The following is a 27,536-nucleotide window of genomic DNA, read 5'->3' as shown; positions in this document are numbered from 1 at the left end:
CTGAAAGAACAGACTCTTGACTCCACTTAGGAAATCTTTAACAGATGAGGATTCCTTTACAATTCCTATTGGACTCTTAGCACTTAACTAATGGAATCAAATTACTATGCAATCTCAGCCCTTGGATTCGAGATCTCACTCAGACACTTTCAGTCATCTAATTAAGCACATGCTATTTAGATAACTTAAGACCTAAGCAACCAAATTACAAGGAAACTGGACTTCTTTAACTCTTGACTAGATAAGATAGGGAATCCTATCCTACCTCAACTTGGACTGTTGACTTTGTCGAACATAACTTTAACTCACAAATAAAGACTCCAAACTACTCAAATCAAATCCTAACCTGACTTTGACTAACTAACTGGACTAACTAAATTCTGGATTCTACATTTCCAGATATAGTTTTATATGGGCCCATGCCTAATACCCCTCCAGGGTTCGCCGCTCTGGGGGCCTCTTGGTCCCTCCGGCCCCTTGGTTTGCGGGGTTGTTCCTCGTGGGTTGTCACTCTCTTCTGCCTCCCTTTGCTTCGTTTGACTGCCGCTTTCGTTTACTCCATTCCCTCCGTTCCCCCTTTGTCGTTGTTTCTGTTCCATTGTCTCACTTCTATTCTCTTATGTGTATTATCTGTTTGTCATGACCATACTCAGTCTTTCTCTCTTTTTTTCCTTGTCTTCTTGCATGTGCTTTTGGTTGAGTCCTCCTGCCGCCTTGTTTTGTTTACTATCTATCTCATGTGGCTTTCGTTGCCTCCCATTCTCTTTTGCTCTGTTTCTAGCTTTGATCATCTTATCTTATAAATCAGATCTATCGTTGGCTGCCCATTTTGCATACAGCAAGTCCTGGTTTTTGGTACTCTTTTGACTTCTCTGGTTGGCCTTGCCTTTTCGGGGATCTTGCTCCCGTCTCTCACTTATTTTTCGCGTGTCTTTCTTTTCTGAGCGGAGGGGGACATTCTTGCTATTATGTGTTCTAGACCTTTTCTCGATATCCGGCGTTTTTCGTGGGCTTTTTTGCGTGTGGTTGAATCATTTTACATGTTATTTCTGAACTGATCTGTATTCTGCCAATCTTTTGCAGGGGGGGAGGTTAGTCTGCCTTCTTTCGGTTCGGCGTTTGCATCTGGCGCACTCTTTCTTTTGCGGGGGAGTCCTCATCTCTGCTCGCCACTCTCTATGTATCACATGCAGACTTTCCGATTTCCAAGTATCGTTTGCAAAAACTTGGATTCGATGTGTCAGAAATTCTGGCTCGGGAAACCTAATAAGAGTAGACAGCTAACTCTTATATCCTGGGAAAAATGTTGCCAACCTAAGAGTTTAGGAGGACTGGGATTGCGGAAACTTGAGGACATCAATTCTTTTCTTCTTCTTAAGCAGGGATGGCGATTAATCAATGAACCCTCAACACTTTGGGCAGCAACCTTGAAAGCAAAATACTTTCCCAAGACTAGTGTATTTGATCCAAGAGTAAGAAAAAAGACTGGATCGTGGACATGGAAAAGTATTTGCAGTATCCTACCACAATTAGAACAAATGGTTTTGAGAAAGGTGGGAAATGGTAATGAAACGCTTTTCTGGTTTGACCCATGGAGGCTCGAGGCTCGCAACATATCTTCAACACACCCTAAAGAAAACATTTGGCTCCATGATCTTACTGTGGCCGAAATGGTCAGAAATGTTCAGATGAACAGGGAGTATCTCTCACATCTAACAAACTCTGAAAACATTTCCTCTGAATTATCTGAATTATCTCTTTCCTGTGTTCCTGACAAATGGGTATCATTACTTGGATCCAATGGCGAGTTCTGTGCCAAGCTGGCGGGGCAAGCATTGTTGAAACAAAAATACCCAACTAGTCAAAATGAGTTTACCTCGTGGTGGAGATTTTTTTGGAAACTTCCTTTACACCCTAAATTTAAAAGCTTTTTTTGGCGTCTTGTGAATGCAGGGCTACCAGTTAAGAGTGTTTTATCCAAATGGTCAGACACGAATCCTCTCTGTGAATTTTGCGGCAACAAGGCAAAGACGGATTGGCATGTTTTCCTCTCATGTGAATGGACCAAAAGGGTTTGGGCTGCAGGAGCGATTGGATTAAGAACTGAACATTTGACCCAATGTTCAATTCTACACCTATGCAGGAGTATGCTGGCTAACACAGAGCTAGACAAAAGAATGAAACAGTGGTTCTTTCTGAATTTTATAATACAATGTTATTTTATTTGGAAAGAGAGAAATAGGGTTATTTTCAAAAAACAAAAACCTAACCCATACAACATCTTAACCCGTGTTAATAGATGGGTAAATGAATATAAGCTGTGGAACTCTAATCTCTCTGATGTAGGACAGGATATGGGGCCTGAGAATTTGTTTATGTCATGCCCACTGATGGAATATGATTTTCAGTCTTATATCAAAATTATCCACTTACCCACTTTGTTATGTGCAGGGGTATCTAACAAACTTCTGAACAGATCAGGATGGTGTTTGGGGATTGTAGATAGAGGAAATCTTTATCATCTGACAACAAGGAGATTTGAAGGCAATGACAGCATGAAGGCATTGTTAGGGGCAATTCAAGAAGGCTTATCTATAACATCAGATATGGCTATAAGACCACACGAAATCTGGTGCAACTTGGAAATGGTGTTTGAATTGCTGCCTAAACCGTGCCAACAAGCCTGGCCAATGCACTTGACATCAAACTTGATTAGTATTTTGACTAACTATCATGGAGCAACTTTTTGTAGTTTTAAATCCCCATCACTTCTATCAAACTGGACTCAGTTAGCATTATGGGCTGCATGTAGCCATAGCAGCACTAATGAATTTAGTAGTGAGCAGACCTGTAACTCACATATCTATTTTAAGTAATATATTTTCATTTTCTGTGATAAAAAAAAAAAACAAATTTTGACTAAAACTAAAGTTGGTCTGATTCGTTACATTTTTTAAAACAAATGAATGTATGTAGTCTTAAACACCAAAAGGAAGATGATGCCAATACATGAAGGTTATATGATCGAATTTTGCAGTGAAAATCAACACTTTCCCAATCTGGAGACATGATTTATATTTAATGGTTAAGATTTTGCCAAATCATCCTTCCCCTTTGCCATCAGGAGGTATGGAATTTCATGGGTAGACTGACAACGAGAAACATCATTACAAGTTGAGGAAACAAGAAGAAAGAACCCAAGGAGAAGAAAACTCCACAACAAAACAACTAACCTACAAGTAGATCAAACTGAAGGAACAACACTAAAAGGAGAAACGTGACAATCATATACAAACAACCAATCAAGTGTGTATAAAATTGACCTTCCTCTCATTAAAATTATACGAAGGAATTAAAGGATTCACTTAGCTCTTGCTTAAATTCATAGGAACTAAAGACAGACACATTATCCACCCCAAGAGTATTTGAATATTTCCACCACTCTCTCTCCAAAAGATTTATCTAAACACAGAAAGCAATCACTCTCATGTCACTTGTGACTTGGTTACCAACCACTGGTCACAGACCACTGCAAGAAAGATGCATGTCCCTCTAGTAAAGCCCAGCACCACACCAGGGCTTAGGTTCTTCTGTATATGGCCATGAGAAGTGCACTCACTTCTGATAGGACCATCCAAGATGGAAGAGTCCATGCTGATGCTATCAATTGCATCATCCATACCTCAATCTTCATAGGGACATTGCCAAAGGATTAGCTCCAGAAGCACCAGACCCAAGGGATAATCTTGTCAATTCATCATCAAGTTCCAAAACCATTTCAATGTCTCCTCTTTTAGTGCAAGGTAAGGGCGTGGAAGAGGGATTAGTAGACTTAATTTCTTTACTATTCCATGTGCTATTATTTCTTCTCCCATGGTTGATGGAAATCTTTGAATAAGACTTTCCACGATTCTCCTGTTGAGAAGAATTCTGGAACAGTTGTTGGGAGAGAGGAGCTGAGGGAAAAAATTTATCATTAAACATCGGTTTTTCCACAGGAACTACTTTCGAGATAACTGTCATCTGAGGAGAAGTAATGTAACCCAGGGTTTAGGCTTCGATTTCAGGATCTTCTAATTAAGGTCCAGCACTTAACTAGGGGCTCTAGAGGTTTCGGCCAAGGGGTTTAGGGTCACCAAACCGGAGGATGAAGGGCTAGCAGAAATCTGAAGTTGAAAGCTTGTAGTAGACTCTGGCAGCCTTGAAGTTGAAGAAGAAACTCACAAATTCCAGACGCAGGGTGTCCAAGAAGGATCCCACTACTTACACCCAATCAATTCTCAATAACTCAATTCATTCAATCATCAAAGCTGAAAATCACATGCAAAACTAGGCTATTTATAGCCTCTCAAACCAACCAGACCCAAATAAGGAAACTTGGCTCTCAAGTAACCAAGACTTAATAAACTAGAACTTAACTTAAATAGAACTTGACTAAAATAAAACTACCCTTAAGATAAGGTTTCTAGTTTAGAAAACCCTATCTTAACAAATCACACTAACAACCAAATACCAACTTAACTTCAACAACTAGGACTCCAAAATAGAAAAATAAAAGCAGAATTAAATTTCAGAAATAAAAATGGACTCGGTCAACCAATTATGACTCGATCCAAGTGCAGGAAAATGACCATTCAACCCCTAGACAAATTCGACTGGTCCTGGGTGGGCTCTTGCTCTCAGATGGGCTTTTGGGCCTTCTTTGAGGGCTGTCTAGGGCTGGTTACACCAAGAAGCTATTTGAGTCAGGATGGGCTGCATCACGAGGATCTGAATTTCATCAAAAGCTGAACTTACACCATAGAGGGAAGGTTCACTTTGTCAGGTCATATGCTGCCCATCTGAAAACTGGTGTTTAGAACCCACTAGTTAGGTTCACATTTTCATTCATATCGTGCTAGACTACACGCTGCCCATCTGACAACTGGTAACTCAGTTCCTAGGAATCACCAACTGTGCCAAAGCACTCTGTTAGGTACCTGAATGAGGCTACTTAACAAGGTGGAATAACTCAAGAAGAAAAAAGGGACTTTGAATAAAAGTTGAATAAGAAACAATACATTCTACCAGCAGTAGGTGATTCCTACGGCTACCCAAGAGCAATGGCTCTCACATAAACTTCTCTATATCTCAAAACATCTCTTCTACTCTTCCTTCCCCCTATTTATAGCAATTATGTTCCTACAGTATTAATTAACAGAATCATCCCAATTCGAATAGGACTCTTCAAAAGTAACCTGAATTCGAATAGGACTCTTCAAAAGTAACCTGAATGTAATATGACTCTTCAATCTAATCCTAAAAAGTAACCTGAATACAATAGGACTCTTCAAATCTGCCAATCGTTTCCTTCCCTAGAATTTAGGGATTTGCTTTCCTTGTCGAGTGTAGACTCGTGATGCTAGCGACCTATCACACTCCAATAACTGCAAGGAAGGAGTGGGAGCATTGGCCAACATAGGGGATCTCCAACACTCTCTCAACCTAGTTAGGTTCACATTTTCATTCATATCGTGCTAGACTACACGCTGCCCATCTGACAACTGGTAACTCAGTTCCTAGGAATCACCAACTGTGCCAAAGCACTCCAATAACTGCAAGGAAGGAGTGGGAGCATTGGCCAACATAGGGGATCTCCAGCACTCTCTCAACCTTCACTACAGCATCTGAAGTAGTAGAATTGAACCAAACATTGAGGATCAAATCACTTTCCCATTCTTAATATTTCCGGCAACCTTGATTACAAGATTAGGGAGCAACCTTATCACAAGAGACAGCAGTGTACCCAAAAACTGAGAGCACGAATTGCAAAGAGATAATTTTCCATTTATAATGGTCCTCTTGCAAGAATGAGAATCCATCATTGTCATAAACTAATATTGTTTATGGAAGGTTATCCCCCCAGGAATTTCAACACTCAGGCAAGCTAACGCTAGAAAGTTGATATAGATCACCAAACCTAACCAAAGAGAAGTCTAAAGGCCCGAAGAAGTCCTAGGCTTGCTGCCCATCAGCATAAGAAGCACAGTTCAATATCAGGGGTAGTTTGGTAATTTTGCAATCCTACTCGAGCCCAGGTGGGGCACAATTGCAATTAGAAGTTTGTTAGTAGTTCAATTCTGTTACCCTTCTAGACTTGGTATACAAGCCAGATTGTCCCCCCCCCCCATCTTACTCTGCTGTTTCTTCATTTTATTTACCCCATTCAGCCCTCTTTCTTCTTCCCCATAACCTTAATTTTCATCTCTCAAACCCTCCATCAGAATTCCCCCTCCTTATAGACCCATAACCCCCCCCCCCCTCAAAAAAAAAAATCCCATCAACACTCAATCCCAACCTCAGCCCTTTTCACCCTCAAAACCTTGATGCCCCAAATTTTCAAACCCTAAAATCTAAAACTGAGGACAATAAGATTCAGATTTTGTTTTTAAAAATCTTAGGCCTATAACTCTAAATCAGACCCTGTACACCCATCTGAGATACCCCAAAAACCCTAAACAGTCCTTCAATCGGCCAAAAGCTTTTGACACCTAACATCTCTGCTGATCATCTAAGGATCTTGGTTTGCTGGTCCTCATCCCACTGAGGCTACATCAAAAGTTCTAAAGCTTAATTCTCCTATCCAAGCACAAAGGCCTCCCAGTCATTTTCTTCTAAAGCTTATTTCTCCTATGCGAGCACAAGGTCTCCCATCACAGAAGGATAATAGGTTTCCTTACGACAATCCAAAGTCCTTCCTTCTGCACCCTGACCATGTCTGAATCATCACAGATATTGAAAAAGAGCAGATCTATTTTCAAGAACAAATGTATCCACAGCGCTCCTTTGGTCATCAAAGTCTCTCAAGGATATCTTTCACCACATGAAACCAGGGCCTTTTGCATATGAAATGACCTGCAGTGCACTCCATTATGGAATTCATCTTCCAACTCTGATGATTTCAGTTTAGAAAATTTAATCTCCCACAAGAAGTAGGAACAAAATGCGGCAAATACCCTTCGCCCAGAATCTGCCGGCGTTTCAGACTAGAGGTCCCAGGTAGCAGTTGCCAGAAGAGAGGGGGAACCAGAAGGAGAAGAGCTCCAGGAACGCCTACCCAAATTACTAGAAGCGTATGCAAAAGTTTCAGGAGCAGATTTGTGGTTACCTGTGTCCAAGAAGAGCAAGAAGTAGGATCAACCGGTCTCCCTATCCAATAGCAGGGCACAAACGGCAAGGAGAAAATGATTTCACAGAAAGGAGGGGAAGCCATCCACCACCATGGCAGCTTTGGAAAGAAGGAAAGTCAATCTCGCAGTTTTTAAGGAAAGTAAGGGAACAAGTTATGGCGTAGTTTCAAAGAATTAAATTAAGAGAATCTAGCCCTTTGGGGGGCTGACGGTACTCCTTTGGGTGGATGTCAAGGAGAAGCTCTTAAATATTCCAAATTAATGCACGGCTCTTCCCCGTCACAAAGACTCCCCGCTGTCTTGTTGTCCCTCGTACGCGTATCACACATGGGGACATTGGATGCCGGCAAAGATGCCTTAAAAGACCCGGAAATGGTCATACGTTCTATCTACCTAGGGGGGGGGGGGGGGGGGGGGGGGGGGGGGGGAAAAGGGGGGAAGGAAGGGGGGGGGGGGGGGGGGGGGGGGGGGGGGGGGGGGGGGGGGGGGGGGGGGGGGGGGGGGGGGGGGGGGGGGGGGGGGGGGGGGGGGGGGGGGTTTAAAAAAAAAGAAAAAAAAGAAGGGGGGGGGGGGGCGGGGGGGGGGGGGGGGGGGGGGCCCCCCCGGGCCCCCCCACCCGGGCCTTTCTCATTCAGTGAAGGCAAGTCATGCCCACTTGTATGTTACCTCAACTCAGGAATATTCATTTTATATTATTAAGAAAACAAATATAAATAGGAACAAGGGGGAGCAGCATGAGGTGTGGTTGAGGCCTTGAGGGTTCCTCGATTCTCCAACTTTGCTACACATTCTGCTCTGGCAGTGGCCTTAAATACAACCACCCACAAACTGGTGGACAGATGGAGGGAGTGAACCGAAGTTTGGGGAACTTACAGTGTTCGGTTCAATTATTATAAGACATGGTTGTCCAAACTAGATATAGGTGAGTTTGCTTACAGCAACTCTTGAGGATTGAACAAGAACCGACACTCCTTTTGAGATTCTATTTGGTGTTCAAGCCAGCAGCATATAGACCTTGTTCCACTATCACATATAGAAGCTGATGAGTTTCTATGCTATATCACAGATGTACATGCTCATGTTCAACAACAAATAGCTCTCAGCAATGATGTCCACAAGGCCTACAGCTGGTTGTCATCGATGATAGGTGAAGCTTCAACCAGAAGATATGGTGATGGACCATGTCAACCCAGAGAGGTTCCAACCAAGAGTCAACAATAAGCTCTGCCCAAATAATAAAAGATAGAAAGAGCACATAAGAAGTGCTGAAACACATTGATCCCAACACTTACGTGCTCAAGTTACCCTGGAAATGAGCATAAGTAATGTTCTCAATGTGGTTGACTTACATCTTTATTTGGGATATCACTCAAATGATGGTGATACTAAATACTAATCAGGCGCTGCAATTACCCTAACCAAAGGCATTATTGACGAGTTTTGGAGGACACTTACAGAACCATTTATTATGGTACCACATCCAAAGCTTTCACTGCCAAATGTAAAGATTGTCCACAATGTGACAATGTGTGGATCCATGCTAGTGACTTAAATAAGCTCAATCCCAATTGATATAAGCATTGCATGTCTTTCACTCATTTATTGGAATGAATGTTTTTAAGGAAACCTAATCCAGATCTGATCTGAAGACATGCTTTCAAAAGAAGACGAACAAGAGATTAGACCAATCTATGGCCTAAGATTATGAACCCAATTAGCTCACACTTTTCATGGATCAACTAATGGAGAGAAAAAGTGAAGGAAAGAAGACAACTATTGGGGAAAAGGAAGGGCCATATGAGAAGAAACAGAGTTGTAAAGAGAAAAGAGAAATCACATAAGAAGACGGATGAGGGGAAGCGTACACATGCACAAAGCTGTCAGGCTATGCATTCATTCTACTCCATGCCCAATTCATTGATTACAAGCATATAAATAATAAGCGAAACTGACTTCACTAAGAAGAATTACAGTAGGACTCTTAACAATTTGAGACTAACTAAAACTGTTCTTATGTATCCTATGCCTATCCAAATAAAATCTGCTTCAATAATTAACGCAATAAAATAAATAATAAAATCTTGAATATACTAAAATCTCTCACACAAAACAGCATCTTTCTCTCCATTGCTCTCCTACTTTATTTCCTCCCTGCGAACTGGTCTTGGGTTCCGCCAATACTGGAGAACACTCTTATTTCTATCTCATGACATCGTATAGATTGTATATTTACTGTAGCAGGAACCATAACAAAGGGCACTTCCTCTCACCAACTCTCCACCTTTTAGTCTCCGTTGTCTCTCCTCTCACTTGGCTCTGATGTTCTAAGGTGTCCTTCCCTGTTTCCCATATTTTTAGGCAATTAAAGAGGCCCATAATAAAGAAAAGCCAACAGGATCAAAGGCCCAAGACATTCATAAGCCAGCCCAAGACTTATTTCTGGCTTCACATTCGGTCTTGCTCTTTTATAAACACATGTTTAAGCTGATGAGCAAAGCAATAACTTCATGTTAAAAATGAACACCAACCTCCTCTTCTTAACAGTCTGACCACTATCCTCACCCCCTTCCCAGCATTGCTACACCACTACCCTGTCGCCCTGTCCCACTAAAATATAGAGAAGTTACCCTCAGATAATGAACTGCAAAAATGGATTTCTATTTCTTAAAATGTTTCATTTGATCCAACCAAAAAAAAATTCAATTTTCTTGACCAAAAATTTCTTTGTTGACTATTTCAGAAATCAACCCATAATTTGAATTTAAAAGCCATTAATCCCATGGACTGCCTGGTTTATTCAGTTATTGACTGTTCTATATTCTGCACTTTTGTTTCACAGACTTGGACTACTGTGTTCTCCTATGCCTACTATTATTCTTTAGATTTAACTTGCTCTATCTAGGAATTAATAAGAGATGCAGCTAATCACAGCATCTCGCCTCTCTCTGTGGAAGTGAAGAAGACTCAAGATAGGAAAATCTTACCAAAATAGTTACCAGAATGGAGAGTCAGCATCTCCAAGAGGCAAACCATTTCAGACAATTTCTCAATGTACATAGCTCAGAATAGAAGATTGTTCAGCATCTACGGTAAATGATAAGCTACGAGAAAGTCAACTGTGTTGGCACAACCACGTTCAATGAAGGCTTTTAAATGCCCTTGTATGGAGAAGCAATTTAATCCAAATCGAAGGAATTAGAAGAACTAGGGGCAGACCTAAGATGACCTTAAGAGAAGTGGTGAGAAAGGATATGCATAGCCTAGGCCTTCTATCTAGTATGGCCTCAAATAGAACTGACTGGAAGGCAAAGGATCCATGTACCTGACCCATTTAGTTGGGAAAAGGCTTCTTCTTGTTGTTGTTCTTGTAGCAATAGAAGAGAGTATGAGATGAGGATGTTATAATGTATGGTACAGAATATTGACAGTTAAGAAGTGCCACATATGAGAATGTTAAGATGGATGTGTGATAAAACTAGGGAGAAGGAGGAACTAACACAATAGAGCTGATGTGGTAGCTGCCCCCAATTAGCAACTTATTCATGGATGTTGAGGTGGTGTAACCATGTGCAATGGAGGGCAGGGATTCCCAGTTAGGAGTGATCTAATCCTCGATTGAAGGAGCCAATAGAGCTGAGGGCAGGCTTAAAATGACCACAAGTGAGGTTGTGAAGAATGACACGCATAATCTGGGCCTTCAGACAAGTATAACATTACATAGAGCTGTGTCAAGTGGAGTATCCATGCTGTTGACACCATGTCACTGAGATTTCCCTGTTTTCCTAGGTTTTCTTCATTCTCATTACTTTCACCTTCACTTTCATCTTTTCACTCCTCGCTGCTATTTTACATTACTTCATTTTTCATTTTTCCCTGCTTTGTTTTCAAAGGATCCATGCAGCTGAATCTATTTAGTTGTAGTTGTGGCCACTGTTTTAGGCTGGTAGCAGTAGAAGAGTCACAAAATATTAGCAACATAAGGGCATATGTATCATTCAAGTGCGCATTGAAAGAACTAAAAAGATTGCAAATCAACCATGACATAGAAACTTGACACGATATCTACCAGATGGGAATTCTCAAAAAATTGATCAACGGTACATTGTGTTCATAATTAAAGCATTGCAGATTATATGTACGCACAGGAGCAACAGTAAGATCAAGTTCCTCACTCCAAGTGCCCCCACCCCCAAAAAAAAAACTTTCCCAGAAAAAGAATCAAACCTGAGAGAAAAGAGTAGCAGCCTGGCAAGTGTCTACCATTATCAGCAGCTCCTTAAACCTATTAACCAAAAGAAGGAAGAAAAAGAACTGAAGGGACAAAAAAAATTCTATACATACTTAGCAAGAATAAACAATTTATCAGCAGTCCTTGGATCTATCTTTTATTAGGGGGAAAAAAGGGCACATGAGCTCATGCAAACCAAAACTAAAAAATATTATTTAAGATTGGATATGCAGGTGACTCGTGGTTTGGGGCCGCTGGAGTTCGAATCAGATTCCAAGAAAGCTATTGACCTTCTTGATACCTGCTGTTTTGATCATGGAAGGTGTCTGAGGCAAGTGGAGGAGATTAAAAGACCTATGGGAGGCATCGGTCGTTTAAGATTCGGCCATGTGTCTAGAGATGCAAATAAAGTTGCTGATTGGATGTCTAGGGTACGCCTGAGTTCGATGGATACTCTAGTAGTCTTTTCAAATCCTCATTCTAAATTGGAAGAGATTCTCAAGGCAGATGTAGCAGGCTGTTCAAGCTGAGTTTGTTCACTCCATTCCTTTGGGTCTTTGACCTTGTACCCAAAAAGAAAAAAAATTGGAAACATGAGCTCATTCTGAATTGGAAGAGATTCTCAAGGAAGATGTAGCAGGCTGTTCAAGCTGAGTTTGTTCACTCCTTTCCTTTGGGTCTTTGACCCCCTTATTGTAACCATTCCCCCCACCCACCCACCCCACCCCAAAAAAAAAAAAAAAAAAAAAAAAAAAATTGGACACATGAGCTCATACAACGACAACAGCAACAACACAGCTTTATCACAACTAAATGAGGACAGCAACATGAACCCTTGCCTCCCAATCAGCTCTACTTGAGGTCATATTGGATACAAGGCCTAAGCCATGCATATCTTTTCTCACCACTTCTCTTAAGATTACTTTAGGTCTACCCTAGCTCTTTTAGTTCCTTCAGTTTTCACTAAATCACTCCTCCATAGTAGGGCATTTAAAGACCTTCATTGAACATGTTTGTGCGGCTTGTGCCACCTCAAACAACTTTTTTGTAGCTTACCGTTAATTAACTCCCAAACCAACTCTAGTATGATCATTTCTTTCTATCCTTCCTACTATTTCCACTCATCTATCTTGACATCTTTATCTCTAATACATCGAGGTTATCTATATGATACTTCTTAATTGCCCAACACTATGCACCATATGTCATAATAGGCCATACAACGATCTAATAAAATTTTCCTTTAAGCTTTAAAGGGAATACATTGATCACACAAAACCCCAGATGCACATCTCTACCTCATCCATCCTATTTTGATTCATTAGCAAACATCATTTCTATATCACGTTCATTATTTATTACTAAGCAAAAAACTAAAACAATTGCAATATAGAATATCCTTCTCGTCAAACTTGACCACCTCATTATTTATCCAAGTATGAACTCAGTTACAAGCTAGATACTTTGTCTTTGTTATACTTAAGTCCTTTTGTTTTGATTCCAAAGTTGATCTCCATAACATTAAGCCCTTCTTTTGAGTCATCCGCAAAAAACATACACCAAGGAACCTCATCTTAAATGTCTCTAATTAAATCAGCCAAGATAAGTACAATTAATGAGAGCTTGAAGCTGATCCCTAAAGCAATCCAATTGTAATAGGGAATTCACCACCTTTGCCCCCACAATGTTTACACTTCTCATTGAACCATCATAAATATCTTTATCTATGTCCAAATATTTACTTGAAACATCTCGCTTCTCTAGTACTTGCTAAATTAACTCTTGAGGACTCTAACATAGGTTCTTTCTAAGTCAATAAAGCCCATATGAAGGTCCTTTTTACACTATTTATACCTTAGCATAAGCCTCCTAGTATGGTGAATAGGTTCTGTTATAGATCTCTTGGCATAAAATTCTCCATGATAATGATCTCTTATCTCAAATGGGTTTCAAATTTTCAATTACTCACTCCAATAGTTTTTATAATATGACTCATAAGCTTTATACCTCTAAAGTTATTGCAACTCTAAATATCTCCTTTATTTTTATAAAATGGAACCACGATGCTTCCCCTCCATTCATCTAGCATTTTCCTTGTGCTCATAATCTACAACTTGGTTAGCCATGTAACCCATAGGTTCCTAAGCTCTTCAAAAATTTCTATTAGGATTTCATCTAGTCCTTGTGCCTTGTCCGCTTTCATTATGAATAAAGATTCTTTCACTTCAGACATCAAAATTCTCTGTATACATTTACAAAAGTTGGTGCCATGGTCAATATTATAGTCTTCTAAGACATTAATACTCAGTGTGTGTTCCTTTAGTAGGTTGGAGAAATAAACTTCATATCTCCTCTTGATGTTTTCATCCCATACTGGTACTCCACCATCTTTGCTTTAAATATGTGTAACATATTTAAGATCTCTACTCCTCATATCGGTCATCTTAGCTATCGTATAAATAGTATTTTTCCCTTCCCTTTGTGCTTAGCTTATTACAAAGATCTTCACATTTCTTTACCTTTTCTTTTCCCACAAATTCTTGGTTTCCCATTGTTTGAGATCTTACAAGATTTCACTGAGATCTCGGCCGAGACCACTTTTTTTCAAACATCGAGACAAGATCTCATGCGAGTCGAGACAAGACCCCCCCCACCGACCACTTTTTTTCAAACATCGAGACAAGATCTCATGCGAGTCAAGACAAGACCCCCCCCCCCCCCAAAAAAAAAAAAACATCTTGGCCAAGACCCTAGTCGACTCAAGATCTCAATCCATTCCATTATTTATAAGTACCCCATCTGGTCAAAACAGGTTGAGATATCTTGATCTAGACCTGTCTCAATACTACTTCGCTCTTTGCTGGTTTTGGTGTTTTGGCTCGATTTTTTGTCGAAAGTGGGTCAGATCTCTACCTAGGCTGCATCAACTAGCTATGTAACTCATCTACAACCAGGATCGTTGAAGGGATCTCTAGTTGAGGGGATCTTACAGGCTAGAGTTAATTGTAATCACTAAGCTTCCTCACTCCTTTTTTTCTTTGTTTTCTTAGAAGCTTCTCTCCATTGTCTACATATAACCCAACGAGTGTCATAGGACAACAAAATCTGATATCTCAGAGCTCCTACTGATGTTGGTGGAACAAGAGTTGGAAGAGCCGCTTAGTCATTGATTTAGTCTTGTACTCACGTGGTATAACTTATAAGTACACTAATGTTTTAATGTGAAACTGTGAACAACTAAACATGTTTGACGTATTATTTGACTTTAAACCTTTATGTTTTTATTCATATCAAGTACTTGTTTTGTATTTCATGTTTTATAAGTCCACATATTCACTCCTTCAACGTATCAATTTCAAAGTTAGGGTCAAGTTGGAACTCATATATACACTTGTATTCTCACAAATCTAAGGCCACCACTATATTTAGAAGGCCTAAATTAAGCAAAATACTAAATTCCAGCCCAAAATGAGTTCTAATACCCACCGAGACGGCCTCGAGCTGGGATATCTTAGGAGATCTTGCGAGATCTAGGAATTTTGAGGGATTGAGATCCTTATCAAGACCAAGATCTCAAACCATGTTCATTTCTATCGAACTTATACCTTTGTTGGTCCTCTGCATCCATAGTCTTTTGCCACAAGCTTATACAAACAAATATACTACAAATTATAATTTTAAACTGATGAATAATTCTTAGCCGGATATTCTGAGTATGATGTGTGAGTTCAAATGTGGTTTCAACATATTAGAAAAACCATAGCATAACATACACTATAGTCAAAACAGCTTGGGCAGGCAAAAGGCCAACAAAAACCATGATAAAAAATTCAAGAACTTTGTTTAAACTTTTATAATCAACAAATTCTATGGAGATTATCTCACCTCCGCTTTTCTTTCATTTGCTTTACAGCATCAGCTAGATCATGACTTTGGAGCTCTTCAGAATCCTGGAATTTAAGAAATTCATCCCCTCCATGTCCAGTCATATATAAAAGAATGTGGCTTCCTTCATCACTTAAAAGACGCTTGGATCTTGGAACAGCTGTTTCATGTCGTCCAGTCAAGACCCGCAAAAAGTTTTCAACCGTCACCTCATAACCTCTGTAATCAACCTAGAAAATTGTTTTCAAAAGAATCACCTAGAAGTCAAATTTAAAATGCCAAAGTGTAACAGACATCCAGAATCCAGACTATAACTGACAGGAGATAAGATCATCTCCTTCTCAAATTTTCCAGTATATGAGAATGGACCTTTGATCTTCATTTCGATTAGTAAAGAAAGCAATCGTACACCAAATCAAAGATAAAATAATTCAAGCACCTGAAATGTATTCTAGAAACTATAATTGAAACCACCGTGAGTAATTACAACATCTGAAGAAATACCTCATGTGTGTGTCTATGAAAATATCAAACTTGTTGAAAAGTTAGAATATTATATTAATCTTCTCACTATTATTAAACTTTATCGCAATACCATGTTTGGAAGAATACAACAATATCAGGTTGAGAGCATCATTTTGGCATGTTTCCTTCCAAGAGAACATCGTAGGGTGACTTGGGTTCTTGTGTGGATGCTCTGAAAATAAGTTGACATGAAGGGATCTAGTTTATATACACATTAACATTTACCAATGGAATTAGATAAGACAACAAATTCATTAGTTCACAAAAGCAAATGCAGATAAGAAAGATCGGCACTCAGTGAGGCAAACATGGTGAGTGCAACATAAAATGTCATCCCCTATAACATCAACAAGTTCCATGCTGGAATTTGTTTGGGTGATAGCTGCTCTCGGAATTGACATTTAGAAGACTACAAAAGTCTAGCTGCCCTGGTCAGATGGGATAATGACAATGCACTATACCTAGTCAAAAAATAAAAATAAGAGAAAGCAAAGGTCCCCAATTGAGAATCCATTAATAGTGAACTTGATGATGAGAAACAGAGAAAAATTAAAGATTTTCTATCTACTAGATGATAAACAATAGGAAGCCTTGGAACCACAAATCTAAAAGACACCCAACTAACTTCCATGCTCTTTACAAGAATCACATAACATTTACTTGCCGTTGAGAAACCACAGCTTAGGGATGGAACTCAGTAAACTTTGACAGAAAACAGTACATCCTCAATTCCAAATTATCATGTTACGACAAAGACCTACAACATAGGTGTCAATTGAGATAACATATTCTAAATTGACAAGTCAACAGAGACCTCCTATTATATGCTGGCCATCAGTTTCTTATCAAATATCTTCTGCAATTCTCTTACATATTTTGTCAAATATACTAGGTTTGACCCAATCCATCATCAAGCTGTTGGAGTCTGTTTAGTCTGCCTGACTTTGGAAAGGAATTGATTCCTCCAACTTTCTTCAACCCCCCCCCCCCAGTCTGGGCTGCTGTCTGTGCCAGGGTAGAGGGAGGCTTAGGCTTGAAGTGAATAAAAGAAGTGAGCTCAGCTGGTATATCAAAAATCAACTTGAAGCCTGTGCATAAGAAGGAAAGTATTTAAGTGGATGTCTGTTGAGGCCTTTAAATGTCTCTCTATGGAGAAGTGATTTAATCCAAATTGAAGGAAGTAGAACTAAGGGCAGACCTAGGATAACCATAAGAGAAGAGGTGAGAAAGATCTGCATAGCTTATGCCTTGAATATAGTATGGCCTCAAACAGAGCTGATTGGAAAGCAAGAATCCATGTAGCCGACCCCATTTAGTTGGGGGCAAAGGCTTATTGGTGGTGGTGGTGGTGGTGGTGTTGTTCTATTCAGGCTACTCCGCGCAGACTCTATGTTCACTATTACTGCCATAACTGACACTTCTTAGATCTGGCATAGGGTTTGATCTCTTTGGTCTATAGACCCAAGGGCTATCTGCTCCGAAGTCAATGATGGAACCTCCACTCCTCTTTGGCTTGATCACTGGTGACCCATGGAGTTCATTTTCATTCTGTCAAAACAAGGGCTACCTATATTTTGGGCATCTCCAAGTAGTTTATGGTAGCTGACATCATAGTCACAGCAATCAGGCCCATTCAGTTGCATCCCATTTCTTCTATCAAATGTATGGAATGGCTTTACCTTCTAGCACCATATCACCCCAAGGTAGATGCAACAGCATTATTTGGGCTAAAATTCAGGTGTCACCAGTCCTAAGCATGGAAAGACAACACTGTCAAACTGACCAGAACCTGTGAGATGTATTGTAAAAAAATTAAGAAACACAACCAGTTTCAACCAAAACCCCCCATATTCCACGTGTTTTGCCACACTCCCTTTTGTTTCGCACATTTCAATTCTGGAAGACTTGTTTTAGCTGAAAACTCCACATTATTTTTATTCTATTCACCATCTGGTGCATCTACAAGTTAAATTAACTTGATTAAGTTAGTTTTTGAATACTTGAGCCTAAGGTAATAGTGTTCTCAACCCAAAAGTTCAGTTTTTATATAACACCTACGAATACATGGTAGAATTTGTTGAACTTTACATATGCTACCAAAGGTGGCCCGGTATATAGCTCTGCCAAGTCAGAATTTTATTACTATTATTTTTATTTGGTGGGCCAATTCTTTTTTTTACTTTGTGATTTATAAAAAGCATTTCCATGACATTTTTCATAAATGACATATGTATATGACAGATAGATACCGGTAAACTTGGAGCTTATAGGGGCTTATGGGCAGTTATTGACTATCAGAAGTATTGGTCCTAAAACACGCCACGGATACAAATGTGGCACATTCAGAGGAATGGCTCTGAAATATTTAGCGGTATGCCGCTCGAGGAATGAACCCACCAAGAAACTCCACTTGGAGTCGAGAACATGGCTGAAGTGTAGATGAACTGTGATCCTTATCCCTAACAAAAATTTAATTTTAGATTTTCAATAAAGCAAAATCGCCCAAACCCGCAAGTTGCAGGTTTCTAAAAATAAAAAACAATCCTAAATGGCCTTTCCAGGCTTAATAATGTTCATCAAAAGCATGTCAGATAGACTTGACCCATAAAGAGAACTCCTACCTCAACATTATCTCCATACAAGTTAAGGAGGTGATTCTCATTGTTAAAGACTTGAGCAGGATACTTGTTCCTAGCATTACAAGCCATGTCATCAGCCAGCATAAGTATTATCCTCTCATCAGGAATTCCAAGACGTTTTACTGTCCTGGGGAAGAAAGAAGGAAAATAGATCAGTTAATTGAATCGAAACTCAAAGAAACCAAAAATCAAAAATTTTAGAACTACAACTCCACAAGCTTACCTATATAAAGATAAGGTATTAGCCATATGTCGATAATTAAACCTGCACAAAAGAATCCATCACATTAAACTAACCAGCACAATCCTACGAATGGTTGATATCAGATACAAAATAAATGGAAAATATCAATCACTTCAATGTCTACAGAAGTAACTTATAAAAGTTAACCTAAGCTAGGCTGAGCCTCCACATACTCTATTCTCTAATCTCTCTTCTAAAATATAAAAGCAATTTAAGACTATTCCTTTTACCTCAATGGGATTAACATTCAGAGTTTATGCTTGAAGTTGAAAGATTCATTCTGTCATCCACAATTGAATATTGTGATTGGGGCCAGGGTTATATGTTAAATTGCTCACAGCTCACAGGAAATTGGCTCCTGTAAACACTCTGCAAGAAGAACAACCTAATCGTGGCTGGATTCAAGACCTGACTTAGTTTGAAACTCGACTATACCTAAAATCTAATCACTTGACAGCTTCTCCACTCACAGAAAAGAAAGGACAAAAAAAGCTATACATATTTGAGAAACTACGCAAACCATCTTATAATAATTTCAAAAAATATTGTTGGTTGGTTCAGTTTATTTGTGGGTTGGTTTAATTATAAGTTGTGGTTCAAGTTATTATTATTCAGTTGGTTAGTGACGGTAATTATGTAACTTTGTATATTTCACATTATTATAAATAGGAAGCTTAGGGGTCACATTGATTACCTAAGGATTCAATTATTTTCACATGGCATCAAAGCCAAGTCAAATTAGAATAAAAATACCAAAGTATTCTTTTTTCTTTTTTTTTTCTTCTCTTCTTTCTTCTCTTCTTTCTTCCGCCTCAGCTTTCTATTTCTTTCTGTTTCTGCCATAGCCAGCTTTGTCTCCTCTCTTTCTCCTTAGTTTCTTCTTCTTCCTCTTGTGTTCTACAACACCAAGAAAAACCTCTCTTTTTTTCTGCTTCTCTCTTTCTTCTTTTTTCTTCTTTTTTCTTCCGCCTATCTCTTTATCGATTTTTTTTTCCTTCTTTCTTCTTCCGCCTCTGCTCTCTTTCTGGCTGTGTTTCTGCCATTAACAGCTTCTTCCTCCTCTCCTTTCTCCTTTGTTTCTGCTATTCTCTTCTTTAATGCAATGCAGAAAAAAAAAATTTGGGAGTTTTACACCTCCTGTGATGTTTCAGATTCTTCTACCCGCAGGTTTTATGCAGTATTGATCAGTAAATTACTGCAACATTGAATCCGAAAAATACCACTGCTCAGAGTTTTTTTTTTTTACCTCTTCCACCTTCCTGGGATATTTCAAAAACAGTTTGCAGCCTGCAGAACAGCAGGTCTTATCAGATTTTTCTCCAGCAGATTTGATCAGCAAGTCATGAAATTTTCTGGTCATTTTCAGAAGGTTTGATCAGAATTTTCAGCGGGTATGATAAAAATTATTTTTTGGTGGTGTTCTTGGTGAGTGGACTGAAGATATGACTACACCGGATGTTTCTGCAGTTCCGACAAGTCATGAAAATTATCCCAACCTTCTATCACTTTCTGTTAGGTTCAATGGAACCAATTACTTGATCTGGTTTCATTCCCTCTATTTGACAATTACTAGAAGAGGTCTAGTTGGTCATATTATAGGCATTACAACCAAACCTTTGACTACTAGCATTCTTCAGGATAAGTGGATTTCACACGACTCTCTTATCATGCCATTCCTCTCGAATTCCATGCATCCAAATCTAGCCAGGGGATATTTATTGTTGGATACAGCAGCCCAGATTTGGAAGGCTACTAAAGAGACTTATGGACAACTAGGGAATGAAGCACAGATCTATGAGCTACGAAAGAAACTTCATGAGACCACACAGAAAGAGCTGACAGTTGCCCAGTACTATGCTGACTTGCGCTCTCTCTGGCAAGAGTTAGACCATTATGGTGACTACCAACCAACTAATCCTGATGATGTGGTTGCTACAGGAAATATGTTGACAAAATTCGGGTGTATGATTTTTTGGCTGGCTTAAAGGTGGAGTATTATCCGATTCAAGTACAGGTTTTGAGTCGCTCTCCCTTTCCTACATTGGAACAATCCTATGCACTTGTTCAATGTGAGGAGAGTCGTCATCTGACTATGTTACATAACCTGATAGTGAAAAAATATGCTCTTTAGAGTGTGAGTATGGTGTCCCAAACAGAATCAGTCAAAGATATGGTTAAGTGTGAGCATTGCCACAAGCCTTATCATACCAAAACCACATGCTGGAAATTACATGGGAAACTTACAGATTTTGAACAAAAAAGGGCTCAAAAGAAGGGTAAACCCAAGGCTCATTATTCAGAAACTAATTCTACTGCACCTACTTCAGATATCGGTTTTTCCCAGCAAGAGTTGCTTGCTCTAAGGAGCATTCTACAATTGTCTACCACTGCCGCTGCCTCTTCCAATGCCTCGTCAACTGCACATTCGAATTCCTACCTTGCTACTTCAGGTATCGTATTTAACGGCTTCCATGCATCTTCAGTTTATACTCTACACATTATTGATACTGGAGCAACAGACCATATGAAAGGTTCTGCTTCTCTTTTCTTGAATTATTTACCTACCTCAGAGAAAGATAAGATCCGTATAGCTGATGGTTCTTACTCTTCCATTGCTGGAAAGGGAACCATACAACATTCAACGTCCCTTTCTTTGTCTTCAGTTTTACATGTTCCATCTTTTTCTACTAACCTTCTTTCCATTAGTAATCTTACCAATGACTTGAATTGTACGGTAACATTTTTTCCCTCCTACTGTGTCTTTCAGGATCTGGTAACGGGGAAGGAGATTGGACGTGGTAAACTAGACAACGGCCTCTACTTGTTGGAATCGAATGGAGCCTCTTCTTCTGCTATGCTTGCTACTTCTCATCCGGTCAATTTGTCAGCTCTCCACCAGTGGCATCGTAGGCTAGGCCATCCCCCTATAGGAACTCAGGGAAAACTTTTCCCCGATTTAGTCTCATCTTTTCATAAGGAATTTTTTTGTGAACCATGTGTTTTTGCTATACAGATTCGTTCAAGTTATTTGCCTTCTCATCATAATATAAGTTATATTCCTTTTATGTTAATTCATAGTGATGTGTGGGGGCCTTGTCACCGTAAATCTATTACTGACCATCGTTTTTCTATTACTTTTATTGATTGTCATTATCGCTCCACATGGATTTATCTTTTAAACAAAAACAAAAAAAGTTTTTCGATGTTTTCAAGATTTTCATAATATGATTAAAACTCAATTCGATGCCACTGTGAAGGTCCTTCGCAGTGACAATGGAACCGAGTATAGTGAAAAAGAATTTTAGAGATACGTATCTGATTCTGGCATAATACATCAGACTAGTTGTGTTGATATTGCGGCTCAAAATGGAGTGGCCGAACAGAAGAACAAACATCTTTTAGAGATTGCTCATTCTCTTCTAATTGCCATGAATGTCCCCGACCAATATTGGAGTGACGCAGTTCTAACTGCATCATACCTCATGAATAGGATGCCTAGTAGAATCCTTGACTTCAAATGCCCCAGTGAGGTTCTTCAAGGGACATCTTCCTTAAAGTTCCTCCAAGGATATTTGGTTGTGTGTTATGCCAGAACTTCGACCCACAAGAATAAGTTGGAACCTCGTGGCCTCCGTTGCATTTTTCTGCGGTATTTTGTTACTCAAAAGGGTTACAAATGTTACCATCCTCCTTCAAGGAAAACAATAGTGTCCATGGATATCATTTTTAATGAGTTTACTCCTTATTATACACCTCTCCCATGGAAGACTCCAAGAGCAGAGGTGTTTTTTCCCACTTTGGATGTTCTTGTCATATATAAAGACCTACCAACCCTAATTTAGCCTCAATTAGAGGTTCAGGAAGAGATTCCTGAACAGGGGGAGCATTCAGCCAGCATACATGTAGACACCCAGTCTTCCCTTTCCCCATCTGAACCTTGTGAGGATCCTATCCATGTGGTGACCAATCCTGTAAGGCACACTATTGAGGTCTTTCAAAGGCAAATTGACCAAAGCAAGGATGTGCAAACCTATCAGAGGAAGAAAACCAGTCAGCAACAACATGTAGAGAAGGTTGACATGTTACCACTTCAATCTCCAAATCCAGATTCAGGTCCTGTAAGTATCCCTGAGGAATCTTCTTCTGACCTCCCTATTGCTGTTAGAAAAGGAATCAAATCGTGTACTCAGCATCCTATAGCTAAATGTGTTTCCTATGATTCTTTGTCTGACTCCTACCAAGCTTTCATATCTTCTTTATCTACTGCATCTGTTCCAAAGACTTGACAGGAAGCTTATGCTAATAAAAATTGGAAGGCAACAATGGTAGAGGAAATGCAGGCTATGAAGAAGAATGGTACTTGGGAGTTGGTTACTCTTCCTCCAAGGAAACAACCGGTAGGTTGTAAGTGGGTGTTTGTGGTAAAACAGAACATGGATAGTTCAGTCAACCGATTGAAGGCTAGATTGGTTACAAAAGGTTTCACTTAGACTTATGGAATTGATTATCAAGAGACCTTTGCTCCTATTACAAAATTGAATACAGCCAAGGTCTTGTTATCAGTAACTGTGAATCAAGATTGGGATTTACATCAATTAGACGTAAAGAATGCATTTTTGCAGGGAGAATTGAAAGAAGAGGTCTACATGAATCCCACATGGATTCTCTGACAGCAAAACAAAAGGGAAGGTTTGTCGGTTGAAGCGGTCAATTTATGGGTTGAAATAATCTCCCCGGTGTTGGTTTGGACGCCTCCAAAAAGTTGTGACATCGATAGGTTACAAGCAAAGTAATGCTGATCATACTCTCTTTGTGAAAAGGTCAGGAACTCACATCACGCTTCTATAGACTTTGTAGATGACATTGTCATCACTGGGAGTGATGGGGCAGAAATACAAAAGCTGAAGAACTTCCTCGGCAAGGAACTTGAGGTTAAAAACCTAGGGAAACTCAAGTATTTCTTGGGAATTGAGGTTGCTAGATCAGAAAAAGGCATTTATTTGTCCCAACGCAAGTATATCCTAGACTTACTTTAGGAAATGGGAATGTTGGGATGTAAAGCCATGGATACTCCAATTGAAGCAGGCATTAAGCTTAAAGAGAAAGAGGGAGTACCAGTAAATAAAGGGAGATATCAGAAGTTGGTTGGAAAACTGATTTATTTGTCTTACACCAAACCTGACATTGCTTTCTCAGTAAGTCTAGTGAGCCAGTTTATGCATGACACATACTCAACTCATATGAATGTTGTTAATAGATACTTCAGTATTTGAAATCCACACCAGGAAAGGGAATACTTTGTCACCCACAGATAACTTGAAAGTGGAAGTTTATACAAAAATGTTGATTGGGCTAGTTCACCTGACAGAAAATCAATATCAGGATATTGTACATTTGTTGGGGGCAATCTAATAACCTAGAGAAGCAAGAAGCAAAATGTGGTGTCATTGTCTAATACAGAGGCCGAGTATAGATCCATGGTTCGAGGAGTATGTGAACTTTTATGGCTGAAGGGTCTATTAGACGATATTGGGTTTCTTGTTACAAGTCCCATGATGTTATATTGTGACAACAAGGCTGTCATCAGTATAGCCAATAATACAGCGCAACATGATCATACAAAACATATTGAGATAGATAGATTTTTTGTCAAAGGAAAGTTGGAACAAGGGCTGATATGCATGCCTTTTGTGAGATTTGGAGATTAAATAGCTGACGTCTTTACTAAAGGACTGAAGGAAGGAGTTTTCTACCATATTTTGAGCAAGTTGGGAATGATTAACATCTACGCCTCAACTTGAGGGGGAGTGTTGGTCGGTTCAATTGCGGTTTTATTATAAGTTGAGGTTCAAGTTATTATTATTCAGTTGGTTAGTGAGGGTAATTATGTAACTTTGTATATTTCATATTATTATAAATAGGAAGCTTAGGGGTCACATTGATTACCTAAAGATTCAATTATTTCCACAAATATAATTTTGTACAAGAAATGAAAAAGGAATTCCATGATTTTTTCTTTAAATAATAATAATAATAGGGTATTCCATTTTTTTTTTATTAAAAGAAATTATGTATGAGTGTATGATTGTAGATCAAAACCAGTGAATGGAATAATTTACACTGAAGCCAAAAGAAGAAAACTAAACATCCTTCGTGAAAACTGCCCAAACCTTGCTGAATATGATTTTTCAAAGAGTCTGATTATTCCAAATGGAGGTAGGGCCAGCTCTCTGTAGCTATGTCACATAGTAAAATAAGATTTCTGGAGGATTGCACTTTCCTCTAGCATAGCACACATTTGTTGGGACAATAAAATCCTCAATGCTGCAGAATGTCTTTGTTAGACCCCAAATGCCACATGATATGAGCGTCTCCCTATAATCAAGTCAATACAAAACAAGGTAAGATGGACTCTGCTAAGCTATCAGTGTCTAATATAGGCATGTGAAAATCACAGGCCTACAGTGTAGGTTGTAATGTTTGGGAAGTTTCTAAGGGGGGGAAAAACAAGTGTTCCAGCTGCATTCAAATGCATATTCATTCATATGCCCCAACAATAAAGTGTCTCACTGAAATCAGGGCTAACAGAACAGTGTATCCATTTTCTCGGGGGTATTCATACTGCCGTACAAAGTTACAACAATGAAGTTGGATTACGACCATGACTTCCATGTTGCAATGGTAAACCTTCAACAGCCTACTTCGGGATATCCATCCTTCCATAATAGTCCAGCAGAATCACAGAAAAATTCATTGATGGTTTGAACTTATCCCCCTTCCATAATAAGGTCTTTAAGGATTGACCATCCACCATTACAACTCATCACATTCCAACATTCTTGATCTGATGCCAACCTAAGGGAGAGGATCGTAAAATAGCTCAAAGATGTATGAGCTATGGAGTTTGAAAAGCCACCAGGAGCCCAACCATAGGCCATATCTAAACTTACTGAACACTGACCAATCTAACACTAAAGATTTCAAACCGTACCACTGCCAACAAAATGTATTCACTTCTTTTACCTCTGCTGTGAATGAAGAAAACCTCGCCATTCAATTTCTTTTGTTTCTGGTGAGCAGTATCACAGCCATATAACCCTCTTTGAATGATGCCACTTATGATGCAACAGTAACCACCACATAGGCTCTCCAATGCAAGCCCCATCCCCGGCAACCAGAAAATACTGCCACAGGAATAAACTATCTTCAAAGACTCCTCAATGTGCTCATACCACCAAAATATCCATGCGACCAGTAACTTAAAACAGCAAGTTTTTTCAAGGTTTCATATTGCAACCCATTGCTTCTGCGTGCTTCTCAATTTGGAATCCAGATATGGGAGAATTTAAAAACTTGCATCAAATCCACAAATAAAACTTCAGAAAATTGATCTTCCGCCTTTTTCTTTGGGAGGGTGGGGTGGGGGAGGTTTTGCTGCCTATCTACACTTCACATTTTCTATTACTGGATAATCTTAGTTCTAGCATACCCTTTCCCTTCACCAACTGCAGCATCCCACACCTTGTCATGGTATCAATGCATAAAGAAGCTTAAAATTAGAAATTAACTAACAACGAGTGATTCTAAGCTCAAATCATCATAAAGCTGTATGAAACTAATTACAACCTCAGTTATTAAAGGAAGCCCTTTTTTTCTTTTCCAAAAACGTTATTTACAGACATAATAAAAGCAATTAAAAACACGATTTTTTCATAAATAACGTACAAACAAGACGAGGATGCTTTTTTTTTTGTTGGGGGATAATGTAAACGAGGATGCTTGAATTGATTAAAAACCAATCCAAAAGGTTAAGTTTAAGTTACCAGAATCGCGAGGTACAGACCAAGACGGCCCAATTGTTGGTATGTACCGCTGAAGAAGATGAGGAAGAAGAAGAAGAACCAAATGCTTCAGATTTCCAGATATGATTCGAAACCAAAATAAGCAATAGCAACATTATGGGACTGAGAAAGTCGACATGATTCGACCGCCTCAGGTTTGATTTGCCAAACTCGAAAGTCATTTCTACTTTGGGTTTTCGCCCCTAATGGTCTCTTATTCCATCTCCCTTCGTCCCTGAGGTAGCTTGGAACTTGGAAGCGAGCAATAGCTAGGAGGGGCTTTCCAGCGTGATCTCTGAGGATAATATCAACACCGCCAGCCTGCGATTCTCTAGGGAAAGAGAAATCAGAATTAACCTCGGTGAACTGAGGAGCAGGGGGAACCCAGCGCTGATGCCTCTTGCTGGGGTCTGAAATGGAGAGTCAACCCAGATCAGAATCGCACCAGGATCGTTCCGACCCAAGTAACACTATTGACGCAAAGTATAAAGGGTTGTATGGGGACGATTCTTGACCGAGTGATGTAATCCCCTGTCAGTTGTCAGTTGTCAGTTGTAGGATCATTCAAATTAAAATCAGTTCATGTTTTCTATGCAGTTCTTGTCACTTGAATGGCACTCATGAAGGGGTGGTTGGGATTTAGGTAGCTTGAATGCACAAATTGAATGTCGTTTCATTCTATAAAGTTAGTCTTAGTTTAGTGTTAATGTTCATCTTTATGTGAATAGATTAGGTAGATATTGGTGTCTGGTACTGAATTTCTAGTTCTGATTTTAGATAGTATTAGCAAGTTATATTATGGTTTTTTATCCTGTGTTAAGATATTGATGTGTTTTAGTTGTTAATATGATCGTTTGTTTATGTCTTATGGAGATGAGTTGCTTTCTAAATCTTAAGTGTCCCATGAAAGATGTGGTTTTATTATTTATGATATGTGAAAATTGAAGTGAAATTTAACTGGGTTTGTCGTTGGAAGTCATGGTTATTCTCTACTGTTGGAAGAAT

The 27,536-nt window shown here is 39.3% G+C and overlaps 1 protein-coding gene across 1 annotated transcript in view; it reads right to left on the bottom strand.

Annotated features, from left to right (window-relative positions):
• The window catches only part of LOC149012519 (Peptidase C13 family), a 44,380-nt gene extending 17,370 nt beyond the window's left edge, over window positions 1-27,010 (bottom strand). Inside the window, exons 1-5 of the mRNA XM_089160057.1 lie at window positions 26,514-27,010; window positions 18,670-18,711; window positions 18,429-18,573; window positions 15,283-15,512; window positions 11,394-11,451 (exon numbers count right to left, since the gene is read on the bottom strand). Coding sequence (XP_089016183.1) covers window positions 11,394-11,451; window positions 15,283-15,512; window positions 18,429-18,573; window positions 18,670-18,711; window positions 26,514-26,713 — 675 coding nt within the window. The 5' untranslated portion in view covers window positions 26,714-27,010. The remainder of the gene's footprint in view (window positions 1-11,393; window positions 11,452-15,282; window positions 15,513-18,428; window positions 18,574-18,669; window positions 18,712-26,513) is intronic.
• Window positions 27,011-27,536: the final 526 nt, after the last annotated feature.

Source organism: Hakea prostrata, chromosome 6, assembly GCF_041222555.1.
Source record: "Hakea prostrata isolate BN-2017 chromosome 6, UWA_Hpros_2, whole genome shotgun sequence".
Lineage (NCBI taxonomy): Eukaryota > Viridiplantae > Streptophyta > Magnoliopsida > Proteales > Proteaceae > Hakea > Hakea prostrata.
Note: the sequence above shows the minus strand (reverse complement) of the source record. Positions and strands in the feature narration are given on the sequence as shown.